Here is a 14,195-nt window from a genome sequence, read left to right as displayed (position 1 = left end):
TTTTCCCAGTTCAAGGGCAGATCTAATTGCTAAGATTTTGGTCACAAAACTCAAGAGACGCTGCTGGAGCTGGACTGGACATGTTCTAAGAAGATATGCAAATTCCATTCCAAGGTTAGCTGTCCATTGGACTCCAGAAGACACACAGAAGAAAGGGAGGCCCAAGACAACATGGAGAACAATGAACAGTAGACACCAGTAGAGCTGGAGCACCGCGGAGAAGATGGCCAAAGAACGCAGGAAGTGGCGATCCTTTGTTGCTGCCCAATGCTCGAGCCGGCGTGACGGGATGAGTGCGTCAGTGAGCTGAGGTTTTACATATTAAATGCATGTTTAAATACGTGTATTACAGTGACCAAGTCTTGTCATAGTACATTTCCATTGAGTCAACAGAACCCTGTGAGTCAAATGTTTTCCTAGACATAAATAGACCTCTGGAGTCATGATAAGAACAAACACCACGGAACTCACACGAGACACCAGCTGGGTTTGTGTTCACTTCAACCTTTATTGTTACATCATTGAACATAGATAATAATCATGTGGTTCTTCTCTTTTTAAAAAAGGACAATGATCCTATTTGGCTAAACATCAGTGAAGTGGAGAGCTCACTCGGTGCTCTGGGTGGGCAGAGATTACGCTAAAGAACCAATGGAATGGTCTAAAATGTTCCGCCCATCCGGCGCCCCAAAACCAATGCACCCAGGGGTTGACCCTGAGTGGAACAACACAACCACACACAGACAGAGAGAGACACCTATACCTGGGACACAGAAGCACATGTTACTGGAGCAGACTCACCAGCTGACCCCCACCTGTCAATCATCCACACAAGACCCGCCCATTGGCTACTCCGACCACTCCTGCGAAAAACACTGTCCTCATATAGGGAAGCCACACAACACTGTGAATACAATTATTTATCCTTCTTTACTTGTACAGAACTTGTAAATAACAAAAACATGACAACCAATGTTTGTTTTTTTAAAACACTGTTTTAAAGCTTCCCCCATAGTGGTTTTTACGTCTGTTCTACTTCTACCACACGTTGTTGCCTGAAGAAGGAGACGATTTTGGCACAAACCTGGTAAAGATACAGTAAATCAATCACAATGTACGGAGGGTTTCAAAATTATGCAGAAACCATCAAATCTACCCATGCATCAAGTAAGGCAACCTACTGCAGATTTTTTATATAGAAAGATATATATATATATATATATCGTACTGCACTATGACAGGTGCACCTATTTCTACCACACCTGTAAGAACTCCTATCAGCAGCCTCTGCTGAATCTACACTTTTAAACTGAGCTCATGGGTTGGTGGGGGATGTCAGGAACCGCCCCCTTTAGGACCCCAATGGCATCCTGGGTAATGTAGTCACATTCTACTGGAGAGAAGTAGCATAATGCAAGGTGTGCTCTTATGCTACAGTAGCTTTATGGATATTCCAACTGTAAAATAGATTTGTATTTTTCTTCCCGCAGGACTATTGTTTCGTCCACATTTATTTTTTCAATGTTTATGTAAAGAAATACTAAATGGTTTTACATTGACTGAATTTGTGTGTATTGGTGCACATCCGAACATGTCCAGTTAGTTGTGTGTGTGAACAGGTGATGCGTGATACTGTGTGTGGGTGGGTGGGTGTGCTGCCTCTGTGTTTTCTACAAATCTTTTGTTTTGATCAGAGTGACCAGGGGCTTGTCGTCAGGGCTGTAGTCCTCGTAGGTGATGGGTGCGGCGTCGTACATGGCTGGCCGGGACTTCTTCCCAAATCTGAGAGAGGGGACGAAAACACATACATGGAACATCACTTCAGGTAGGACAGCTAGCTACACGCAAGGAAGTTCCTAATGTTTCAAGTGTAGAGTTGCTAGGTTGAGAATGACGTGCAGGTGGCAGGGGAGTGTAATGTTAGAAAGGAGATGTTGCATGTTACAAACAGAGTAATAGGAATATGGCGTCGTAAGAGAGGTATTACACATTTCCCCACAAATCTAGCGGAACGGGCCTTTATCTTGTGTTTTTTCTAGTATTACATTGTTATTGATTATTGTATTCTTGGGTTTAGAGTTTGCAAGAATGGCATTTCACTGACATTAAAAACTTGAAACTTGAATGGGCCTTTATCTCCAGGTGAACAGTAAATCTATAACAGGAGGTGTTTGTAATGGCTGAATCAAATGAATACATTAAATGTTAACAATGTTGGGGCACTTGTATTCTTAGAGTGAGCGAACATTGTGCCGTCTCACCTGGCGTGGCGGATGGAGGCGATGGCGTTGCTGAACTCGCTGTCGATGCTGCGGCAGTTGTAGAACTCCTGGTAGGCATGGCGAGATGAGCCCTGGTACTCGATGCGGCTGATGCGGCAGATGCCCACGATGAGGATGATGAGCATGAGGACGAAGGCCACGCACAGGGCACCGATGATGATGTAGAGGGAGTGACGTGGCATGTTGGTCAGGGTGTCCTCAGGGTGGGCCGTCTTCCACTGCAAGTCTGAGAGAGAGACAGACAGATTGTTATGAATAACCTAAGAAAGGCATATACATGTAATCATATATCATAATTAACTCATTCAAACAGGGGATTCTGGGTAATGTACTTACGTATCTCACAGCTGGCCCCTATCCAGCCTGGGGGGCAGTGGCAGGTGTAGGCATTTGATTGGTCAATGCAGGTTCCACCGTGATGACAGGGGTTGCTCTCACACTCGTTGACATCAACCTCACAGTCCTCCCCTGAGAGAACCGATAGCGTGGGGGGAGGGTTATGTTTAACTGGAACAGCAGGTACAGGTATATTTTCAAAGTGATCAGAGGGGGTTTGCTCCCTAGTCAGAACAGCCTACTCTCACCTGTGTCACCAAGGCCCATTATGATAGACTGGGTGACAGATGTGTATACACACACACACACACACATACACACACACACATACAGTGCAGAGTTGAAATCCTCACCCAGGTAACCAGTTGGGCAGACACAGGTGGCGTTCAGGCCCACACTATCACAGCGTCCTCCGTTCTGACAGTGAGCCTTCAGACAAGGATCCCTGTAGATCTCACAGTGTCTGCCTGCACAGGTACACACACATATGGCCATTATGACGCACTCACAGTACTCTCTACAGACCTGGGTTCAAATACCATTCAAAATATTTCAAACACTTTAAGCGTTAGCTTTAGCCTGTCTGGAGTGCCAGGGGGGCTGTGTTTGTACATTTGGGACTTTTATATTGGTTCCATTGCAACAGACAAGCTCAATCAAGCACAGCATAAGTATCTGACATGATTACAAATAGTATTTGACTCCAGGTTTGCTCTACATATAACAGTTTACACCAACTCTATCTCGCTACAAAAACACATACTGTAGACAACATACAATCCCTTATATGAATACATTTGTAATGCAGGTTGTAGAAACTAATTGAATTAGCATACATATTGCAGTATCAGCATCATCACACAAGCCCACCCCAGGATAACATACTTAAAACTGTCCCCGTTGAGTTGTCAGTCACACATACACACACACACCCCTACCTTCATACTGGGGAGTGCAGACACATTCGTAAGCGTTGATGAGGTCTCTGCAGGTAGCGTAGTTCTGGCAGGGGGCTGACAAACACTCGTTGTATTCCTCCTCACAGTACAGACCATGGTACCCTGGGAGAGAGGGAGACACACACACACACACACACTGTCTTTGATCATAATATTAGATGACGGTTCAAGTAATGATTAAGTTTAGATATCACTACCAAGAAGATCACGGTGAAACACTCCTCAGCACATCATATTTTTTAAGATGTGTTTTTAAAGGGTGAGATAAAAGTGGTTCAATGTGCCTTTATTTCTATATAGAGATTATCACTTAGACGGAACGAGTCAATGCATTTGTTTCCCTACATGACTATGGCAAAACCTTGTGGATGTTACATCCACAGACATCCTATTAAATCAACTCTAGATGTAATTCTATGGTTACATCGATACAGGCATGATTCAGCCGTGACTGTTGGTGGTCTATTAAATGCAGTACACTCCAGTTGCCACTGGGTGGCAGGTTTGCACTGGGACTGAGAACAGTGGGTCTTGTTGTTTTTCCCCATAAAAGAGAAGCAGTATGAGCCCAAGGTCAGAACACAGTGATTGACATAATCTCAGAGTTGACATAGGACATTGTGTTCTTTCTTTAGAGCTTACAAGCAGAAGCTACCATACTGAGTATAGACATGTCTGTATGTGTGTGTCGGGCTGTGTGTGTGTGTCTGGCTGTCTGCTTGTGTGTGCATGTGTTTGTCGTTTACCATGAGAGGAAACATTTACATACAAAGTAAGCCTTGATAATTCCCAGAGGTTCTCATAAAAAGCCAGTGAAATGTCAAGTGCCTTTCCCAGATTCCCAGACCGATTTCCTCTGGCTAGTCTGACTCTCCTCTGTCTGATATGGATACAGGAAGCCTGGGATCCACTAGAGTATATATGAGCTCCTTCACAGCCTCCTCTCCTTGTAGAGGACACAGACACCAGCTGGCATATTGATGAACAGGAGAAAAGGTCAATTATTTCCATAAGCGAGTCTGATGTGTGTCTGTCTGTCTGTGTGTGTTTGTGTGTGTCTGTGTTTTGGCTGCTTGTGTGTGTGCCTTCTTGCATGTGTGTGTGTGTGCATGAACATACGCATGCCTATGTGTATGGGTGTGGAGAATTAAGCGTCTGGAATGCTGGAATGCTGATTGCAGATCACCAATCACATCATTCCCATTAGATGGTGGCTGTAAGAATGGAAATGTGTGATTGGACGACATCATCTGCCCAACTTGTGTAGTCAGACAACGGTTGCAGACAGACAATGGTCTGGAAGGAAGTGGAACGTAACTGTTTCACCTAATAAAAAGAGATCCTAATAAAAATATATCGCCATGGCAACCAGATGACAGAGGAGGGGGAGGGGGAAATGAGGTGAGGAAAGAGAGACAAAGAGAGTGGGACAGAAAGCCAAAGAGAGAAAGAGATGATGAGCAATGGAGAATAACAGAGAATATGTTAGAGTGAAAGGTGAAAAGAGATATTCTATTATGTGTGAATATACTGTCAGGAGGACAATAGAGTGGACAGTGTGATCCCCAAAAGAACGATTTTAAGTGAAGTGATTTAAAATGGCAAGTTCAATCAAGCCCAGCTAAAGTAATTTAAATGATTTCAAATACAATTTGAACCCAGGTTTGGTTACAACGCTGAATAAGGGATAATGATTTGTCATCATTCCACACCATTAATCTGAGCATGGAGCCATAAAAACCAGTGGCATTGATCAATGAGCCTGTAATGACACGTCAGTCATGCGTTACCCAGTGTGTGTCGTAATCAATGATATCACTGGGGTGGGGAATGGGTTGTGGAATGATGAGTAGTAACAATGCTAATTTATGATGTTGCACAATGCATTCGGAAAGTATTCAGACCCCTTCACTTTTTACACATTTTGTTACTTTACAGCAGTCTTCTAAAATGGATTTGTCACGCCTACTCCCGCTCCTTCTCTCCAGCCCTCGATGTCGCTGGTCTACTAACCACCGGCCCTGGCAACAATCATTACTCACACCTGGTCATCATTATCTCCTTGATTACTCCCCATTTATTTAGCCCTCAGTAGACAGCAGTCACTAGATAGTATTGTTTTCTCTCACGTTCTGTACGCTTCTTCTTGTTTCATTATTAAACTCACCTTCTGCACCTGCTTCCTGACTCCCGGCGTATTTAGTTACAGAATACTACCTCGCAACATGGAAGCAGCAGAGGATAAAACCATCTTCCAGACGGTCAAGGACCAGGGTCATCTACTCCACCAACACCACAAACCAGCTGACGCAACTGGGTATGGCCATGGAGGAGGACCTACGCGTTATCTACCGCCTCGACACACCCAGTGAGGCTCTCAGTACCCCCTATCAGAAGGCCTCCTACCGCGGGTGGTCACAGTGAGCCAGTCCCCCAGCCTACTGAGCTCAGTCCTCCCAGGTCAGTGATGCCCTACTGTCCCTTCCGGAGAAGTATCGACGGTACTCCGTCAAAATGCCGTGGCTTCCTACTCCAGTGCTCCCTCTATTTCACCTATCAGATGGGAGCAACCACGACCGAGAGATCCAAGGTTGCCACGGTCATTTCCCTGCTGACAGGGTGGGCGTTGGAGTGGGCTACAGCCATCTGGGAGAGAGGAGAGGAGGAGCTGGGTTCCGATGAGAGGTTCATGGCTCTGTTCAGGGCGGTCTTCAACCATCCTCCAGAGGGCAGAGAGGGAGGTGAGTGACTTCTCCAACTCCAGCAGGGTGCCCAGATCGCTGCGGAGTACACCTTCACCTTTCAGACTGTGGCAGCCTCCAGCGGATGGAATGAGCCGGTGCTCCAGACTCTATTCTGGAGAGGACTGCGTGAAGAGGTCCAGACGGAGTTGGCTTGTCAGGGTGGCAATCTTTGGGAGCGCCGGTGCCCACCTCGCATTCGCCTCCCTCCTTTGGCTGTCCTGAGGCAGAGCCTGAACCCATGGAGGTAGGGGCCATACACCTCTCCGTGGTAGAGCGGCGTCGCCAGAGACACCTGGGGCTCTGTCCCTATTGCAGGCCAGGATGGGCACCAGCTTCAGTGTTGTCCGGTGCATCCGAACCCGGGGTCCACTAGAGCAGAGGGGCGGCCCCGTGATCTTCCATCTCCCAGGGTAGGCATGAGTATTCCATCATCATAATTTTCCGCCAAACCCTTTCTGGTTCCCATTTCACTGGCTGGCTGTCCCTCAAGTGTTGTCTCTACAGCTCTAGTGGACTCTGGTGCCGCAGGGAACTTCATCAACCAGGCCCTTGCCTCCTCCCGGACCATAACTTTGTACCTGCTCTCCTCTCCTTTTCCGGTTCAAGCCCTGGATACGTGACCATTGGGACACAATTACGCACATCACAGCACCACTCACCCTCATCGTGGGACCCATGTGCCAGGAAAGCCTTCCTCATCATCACCCCATCCGTACACAAAGTCATCCTCGGCCTCCCATGACTCCAACGTCATAACCCCACCATATCCTGGTCCTGATAAGAATCACTGCCTGGGGCCTCCCGGGTGGGGCAGTGGTTAAGGGCGCTGTACTGCAGCGCCAGCTGTGCCACCAGAGACTCTGGGTTCGCGCCCAGGCTCTGTCGTAACCGGTCGCGACCGGGAGGTCCGTGGGGCGACGCACAATTGGCCTAGCGTCGTCAGGGTTAGGGAGGGTTTGGCCAGTAGGGATATCCTTGTCTCATCACGCACCAGCGACTCCTGTGGTGTGCCAGGCGCAGTGCACGCTAACCAAGGTTGACAGGTGCATGGTGTTTCCTCCGACACATTGGTGCGGCTGGCTTAAGGGTTGGATGCGCATTGTGTTAAGAAGCAGTGTGGCTTGGTTGGGTTGTGTATCGGAGGACACAAGACTTTCAACCTTCGTCTCTCCCGAGCCCGTACGGGAGTTGTAGCGATGAGACAAGATAGTAACTACTAACAATTGGATACCACGAAATTGGGGAGAAAAAGGGGTAAAAAATTCAACAACAAATAAAGAATCACTGCCTGGGGACCAGGATGCCAGGGGACATGCAATCCCGTACCCTGTGGTTCCACGTCGGTGGAGGGTCCTGTGAGTGCCCTCCAGCCCATCAATCTGTTCTCCCGTATTGTTAGCCCCGTGTTTTAGGACATAGATGTGGACATCCGCCAGGCTCTGGAGAGGGAACCCTGCCCTCCAGAACACATCTACGTCCCCACGGGGGTAAGAGGATCGGCTGTTGACCTGGGCACACATCCCTTGCCACTGGACACCCAGGTATCATCCGCACCATCCAATTCCTTTCCGACAAGTATTGGCGCAGGATGTCGCCCAATATGTCAACTCTTGCTCTGTATGTGGCCAATCCAAATCTCCCCGGGACGCTCCAGCAGGGAAACGAATTCCCCTTGTCTCAGCGGCCTTGGTCACATCTGTCCATAGACTTCGTAACTGATCTCCCCCTTTCTGAAGGTTTTACCACTATTATGGTTGTTGTTGACAGATTCTCTAAATCCTGCCATTTTATCCCTCTTTCTGGTCTACCTACCGCTCTCTGTCCGTAGACTTCGGAACTGATCTCCACCTTTCTGATGGTTTTACCACTTATTATGGTTGTTGACAGATTCTCTAAATCCTTACGTTTTATGCCTCTCTCTGGTCTGCCTAGCACTCCCCAGGTCACGGAGACACTATTCCAGCAGGTCTTTCGGCACTACGGTCTTCCGGAGGACATCGTTTCCAACCTTGGTCCCCAATTCACGTTGCGGGTATGGAAAGCCTTTATGGAGAAGCTGGGGGCACGGTCAGCCTGACATCCGCGTACCGGCCTCAGTCCAATGGGCAGGTGGAGAGGATCAACCAGGAGCTGGGGAGGTTCCTAATGAGTTACTGCCAGGACTGACAGGGGGAGTAGTTCCGGTTCCTTCCCTGGGAGGAGCACGCCTCGGCACTCCTCCACCGGGCTGATTCACTTCCAGTGTGTCCTGGGATACCATCCGGCCATGCCTTCATGGACTCGGAGCCAGACCGAGGCCCCTGCAGTGGACGAGTGGTTCTGCCATCAGAAGGATCAGACGGACCGCCACTGCAGTGAGGCGGAAGTTCCATCCTGGTGATCGCTTCTGGCTCTCCACTAGGAATCTCCCGCTCCGCGTGCCCTGCCGGAAGCTTAGTCTCCAGTTTGTGGGGCCCATCAAGGTCCTCCGGAGGGTCTATGAGGTAACTTATTGTCAACAACTCCCCTCCAACTACCGGATCTCACCATCCTTTCATGTCTCCCTCACCAGGCCAGGTTCCTGGTCCCCTGGCAGATGTCGTCCCCCGAGACACCCCCCTGCCTCCCCTGGACATCGAGTGGAACCCTACCTATGCCATTAGTTCCCTCCTGGATTCTTGACATCGTGGGGGTTGGCTACAATACCTGGTGGACTAGGAGGGGTACAGTCCTGAGGAGAGCTATTGGGTCCCAGGGGCAGACATCTGCTTGGAGTTTGCAAAACGAAACACCTAAAGGACACTCAGACCATGAGAAACAAGATTCTCTGGTCTTTTGAAACCAAGATTGAACTCTTTGGCCTTAATGCCAAGCATCACACCTGGAGGAATCCTGGCACCATCCCTATGGTGAATTATGGTGGTGGCAGCATCATGCTGTGGGGATGTTTTTCAGTGGCAGGGACAGGGAGACTAGTCAGGATCGAGGGAAAGATGAACAGAGAAAAGTACAGAGAGATCCTTGATGAAAACCTGCTCCAGAGTGCTCAAGACTGGGGCGAAGGTTTGCCTTCCAACAGGACAACAACCCTAAAAACATAGCCAAGACAACGCATGAGTGGCTTTGGGACAAGTCTCTGAATGTCCTTGAGTGGCCCAGCCAAAGCCCGGACTTGAACCCGATCGAACATCTCTGAAGAGACCTGAAAAATCTCCCCATCCAACCTGACAGAGCTCGAGAGGATCTGCAGAGAATAATGGGAGAAACTCACCAAATACAGGTGTGCCAAGCTTGTAGTGTCACATCAAAGAATACTGGAGGCTGCTAAAGGTGCTTCAACATGTGAGATTAAAATGTAAGATTTCTGTTAAAAAAACAAAAACAATTATAAATAATAAAAACCTGTTTTTGCTTTGTCATTATGGGGTATTGTATGTGGATTGATAGAAAACATTTTTGGGGGGAATAAGGCTGTAATATAAACAAAATGTGAAAAAAAGTGAAGGGGTCTGAATACTTTCCGAATGCACTGTATATTATATGTGTTAGGTTTACTGTGATATCTGATTTATTGTGGGAGAATCAATCTGTTAGATAGTCTTAGAGCTTATCTACGGTGTGGATAATTGAAGGTTGATCAGATAGAGAATACCCCCCATTTAAACAGGCACTGTTATTTAATGGCTCACCTGGGACACACAGACATCTGTAGCTGGTGCCCACACTGCGGCAGATCCCATGGGCACAGGGGTTGAGGGCACAGAAGTCCACCAGCTGGGCACAGGTTGGGCCGGTGAAGCCGGCAGCACAGCTGCAGCCAAAGTCCAGGCCGGGACCCTGGGGGAAGCAGCTCCCGTTGTTGTGGCAGGGGCTGGAGGCACATGGGTCCACCCTCTGTTCACACATACTGCCCTGATACCCTGAGAAAGATGAAGGGAGTACAAGAGAGTGGAGAGAGAGGAGAGAAAAAGAGAGAGAGTGAGACAAAGAGAAAGACAAAGACAAAGATAGGGCGAGAGAATGACAGCACAAAAAGAGAGGATGAAGGAAGGAAAATGAAAGCCTGAGACCGAGAGAGAGAGAGAGAGAGAGAGAGAGAGAGAGAGAGAGAGAGAGAAAGAAAGAAAGAGAGAGAGAGAGCAAGCGAGAGAGGGGGGGGGGGGCATCTGGTCTGGTGGCAGGAATGCTGGGGTTCGGGGGTTCTGGGCTTGTGAAGAACCGCATTGTGGGTGTTGAGGTGGGTCTGTGGACTCACTGGGATGTAGCCTACAGCGTCTGTTTTGTCTACACACGCACACACAAACCCATGCCCCGTCCCCCATCCCCCGCCCACACACAAACACATACAAACAAACAGGCACTGTTATTTAACCCAAGCCAGAAAGTCCATACTTAAAGACATGCTCCAGCACATTTGTTTTAAACCTCCTGCTATGGGCTGGATGTGTCAATGTGTAGTTCATACTGTACATGCATAATTTATGAGAAAGAAAGAAAGAAAGAAAGAAAGAAGAGCCACACAGAACCCACTGACTCCAGTAGATTATTCCTCCCTCTCTGCACTGACAGGGAAATAATAAATGTCCATCAATCTGGGTGAAATAGAGTCCTCCATGCATCTGAATACATGAATCAGCAGACCCTGAAAGCCTCTCTTCATTAGCCCGATGAAATACACACACTGACGCAATCAACATGTTCTCAGGTTATATTGACTGTGTAAAACGCACACACACGCACACACACAGGCCAACACACACCCATAGGCTGACACAAACACACTCACAGAGGCATGCACACGCACACACACAGGCCAACACACACCCATAGGCTGACACAAACAACACAGAGGCATGCACAGCACACACACAGGCCAACACACACCCATAGGCTGACACAAACACACTCACAGAGGCATGCACACGCACACACACAGGCCAACACACACCCATAGGCTGACACAAACACACTCACAGAGGCATGCACACGCACACACACAGGCCAACACACACCCATAGGCTGACACAAACACACTCACAGAGGCATGCACATGCTCACACATGCTCACACACACTCACACGTACACACACACACAGGCCAACACACACCCATAGGCTGACACAAACACACTCACAGAGGCATGCACATGCTCACACATGCTCACACACACTCACACGTACACACACACACAGGCCAACACACACCCATAGGCTGACACAAACACACTCACAGAGGCATGCACACGCTCACACGCTCACACGTACACACACGCACAGTCCTATCACAATAAACTACAGTCTCCTCTCTGCGCTACCATGGCAACGATCCCCCCAAAAAACAGCTTGTGATGGAACCATTCTCCTGAGGAAGGAGGGAGGACAGAAGGTCAAGGTGGAGAGAGGTGAGGAGGGAAGAGGCAAGGGTGGCACCTTGAGAGTGGCAGAGATGGAGGCAGTGATTGCAGAAGGTGTGACAAAATGGAGGTTTGATTGAGGGTGACCCAATTGATCAGTATTTCTCATAAGAGCAACATGTATTTGCTCATGTAGGAGGCTAGTGGGAGTGGAGCAGCCAGGTCACACCAGATAGGCTGTAATATTAGATGTTTTTCCAGGTCTCCAAGACGTCGGGAGATGCCTTCCATACCAGTCACTAGGGGCAACGTGAGTGCCTACTACCATCGAGCAGGATCACGGCTTGCTAGGGAGTTATAGGTGGGGATAGGAAGGGCTTAAAGGTCCTGAACAAAAAGATCCCATGTCAAATAGCCTTTTATTACCCATAATCATTTGGGGGATTGAAGTGCTACAAATTTGAATAAAATGACTTGTTGGCATTGGTGTATAAAATGAGAGTTAGAGTCCCACTTTTCCCTTAATAATCCCGCTTCCTGAATCCAAGTGTTTGACATGAGGGAGGGGACCAAGTGATCAAAATGTATCAATGTAGAAGCAACATTCAGTTGTCATACTTTGATTTGGTTCCATCCAAATTTCATGATTTTGACTGTTTTGCTCCACAGTCATGAGACATGACGAGAGGTAAAGACAAGAGAGAGGTCAAGGTGCCAAAGAGGAGAATGTGAAGAAGATAGGAGGGAGGAAAATCTGACACCCTGCTGTGTGTGTGTGTGCATTTGCCTTGGGCAGTGTTGTCAGGGAGACTGGCTAGGTGTCTGAGCATCAGGACCCCATCTCTCTCTCTCTCTCTCATTTTCTTTCCTTCTTCCTCTTTCTTTCTGCTCTCTGTCATTCTCTCTCCCTATCTTTGTCTTTGTCTTTGTCTTGTCTCTCTCTCTCTCTCTCTCTCTCTCTCTCTCTCTCTCTCTCTCTCAGATCATGCTGACAACTCATGCTGACAAATGATCAAGCTCATAATTCACTATGACACAGGCGGTAGGGGTCAGCAGGCATGGTAAAGACACACACGCACGCGAGTGCATGCATTTTCACACATGCACGCACACACGTGCACCCCCACATGCACCGAACCCCCCACCATCAGCACCACACGCATTTGACCAAGCCTCCACAGTTAACCAGATTCCCAGGGGAGCTCTGATATGAGAAGAAAACAGCTTTTGCAGAGCTGCTGTACCGCTTCTACTTGCCAATACTGTAGAGCGGGTTAGGAGTCTAAATATAGCACCCCCACCCCTCCTGTTCCCCACTGGAGACAGTGCCAGTCCCAGAGCTGAGAGAGAGAGACCTCAGAGGACAGACACATAGCTAGGAGGACTGCTGGGAACAACCTCTAGAGGCTCTGGCTGTGTCTGAAATTGTACCCATATTCCTTCAGGAAAATCGCTCAAGATTGACTTTGAAATTTGACGTCTGTTCATGTCCTGAGGACATCAGACTTTAACCCGTAACTTAATGATTCGTAATGAATGCCTAAATGTAATGTTTTAACCCTATCCCAACCCTTGTTTTCTAAATTTGACATTTGGAGAAATGTCGATTAAAGTCTGAATCTGAAGTCAAATTGGTAAAACTTGGAGATCTTATTGGTTTCCTATTAAGTGCACTACTTTTGACAAGGGCTCGTAGGCAGTATGTCATCTGACATGAGGGGTCATGAATGGAAATGACACCTAATAACCGGACTTGTGTCATGTTTATGATACTGCTGTGGTAATGCTATTCACCTGCTCATAGACAGGAAAAACCGCAGCTATTTGCATTCAGCAGTGGCATTTGGTGATCATAAGCTGTAATTTCCTCTGCTATTGTTGTCATCTGCTGTCATCCATCACTTTGTTTTATGCACAGCGTGATAACTTCCGCCGAGAGGATCTGTGCTAAATAAACATGGTCTGATTTATGTGTGTGTGGGTAGGCAGTTATACAACACTGGGAACAGCTGACAGAAATAGGTTTTTCTCTGTGTGTGTGTGTGTGCATGTGTGTGTGTGTGTGTGTGTGTGTGTGTGTGTGTGTGTGTGTGTGTGTGTGTGTGTGTGTGTGTGCGTGCGTGTGTGTGTGTGTGTGTGTGTGTGTGCGTGCGTGCGTGCGTGTGTGCGTGCGTGTGCACATTGGGAGAATGCTTTAACTTCTTGATGACAGGGTGCAGTATTTTCACGTCCGGATTAAATGCATGCCCATATTCAACTGCCTGCTACTCATCCCCAGAATATAAAATATGCATATTATTAGTAGATTTGGATAGAAAACACTCTGAAGTTTCTAAAACTGTTTGTATCATGTCTGTGAGTATAACAGAACCTATTTACCAGGCGAAACCCAGAGGTAAAACAATATGTTTTTTTGAGGTCACTCTTTTCAATGGGTTTTCATTGGGAATCCAGATTTCTAAGGGACCTTCTTGCAGTTCCTATCACTTCCACAGGATGTCAACAGTCTTTAGAAATTGGTTGAGGTTATTCCATTGTGTAA

The 14,195-nt window shown here is 47.7% G+C and overlaps 1 protein-coding gene across 1 annotated transcript in view; it reads right to left on the bottom strand.

The window, feature by feature from the left end:
• Nucleotides 1–489: 489 nt before the first annotated feature.
• LOC115116804 (delta and Notch-like epidermal growth factor-related receptor) overlaps nucleotides 490–14,195 on the bottom strand; it is a 105,112-nt gene continuing 91,406 nt past the window's right edge. Inside the window, exons 8-13 of the mRNA XM_065000271.1 lie at nucleotides 9,990–10,220; nucleotides 3,557–3,679; nucleotides 2,972–3,085; nucleotides 2,619–2,750; nucleotides 2,262–2,508; nucleotides 490–1,782 (exon numbers count right to left, since the gene is read on the bottom strand). Coding sequence (XP_064856343.1) covers nucleotides 1,671–1,782; nucleotides 2,262–2,508; nucleotides 2,619–2,750; nucleotides 2,972–3,085; nucleotides 3,557–3,679; nucleotides 9,990–10,220 — 959 coding nt within the window. The 3' untranslated portion in view covers nucleotides 490–1,670. The remainder of the gene's footprint in view (nucleotides 1,783–2,261; nucleotides 2,509–2,618; nucleotides 2,751–2,971; nucleotides 3,086–3,556; nucleotides 3,680–9,989; nucleotides 10,221–14,195) is intronic.

The sequence above is a fragment of the Oncorhynchus nerka genome, linkage group LG14 (genome assembly GCF_034236695.1).
Source record: "Oncorhynchus nerka isolate Pitt River linkage group LG14, Oner_Uvic_2.0, whole genome shotgun sequence".
In the NCBI taxonomy this organism is placed as follows: Eukaryota; Metazoa; Chordata; class Actinopteri; order Salmoniformes; family Salmonidae; genus Oncorhynchus; species Oncorhynchus nerka.
This window is presented reverse-complemented; position numbering and strand designations above follow the sequence as displayed.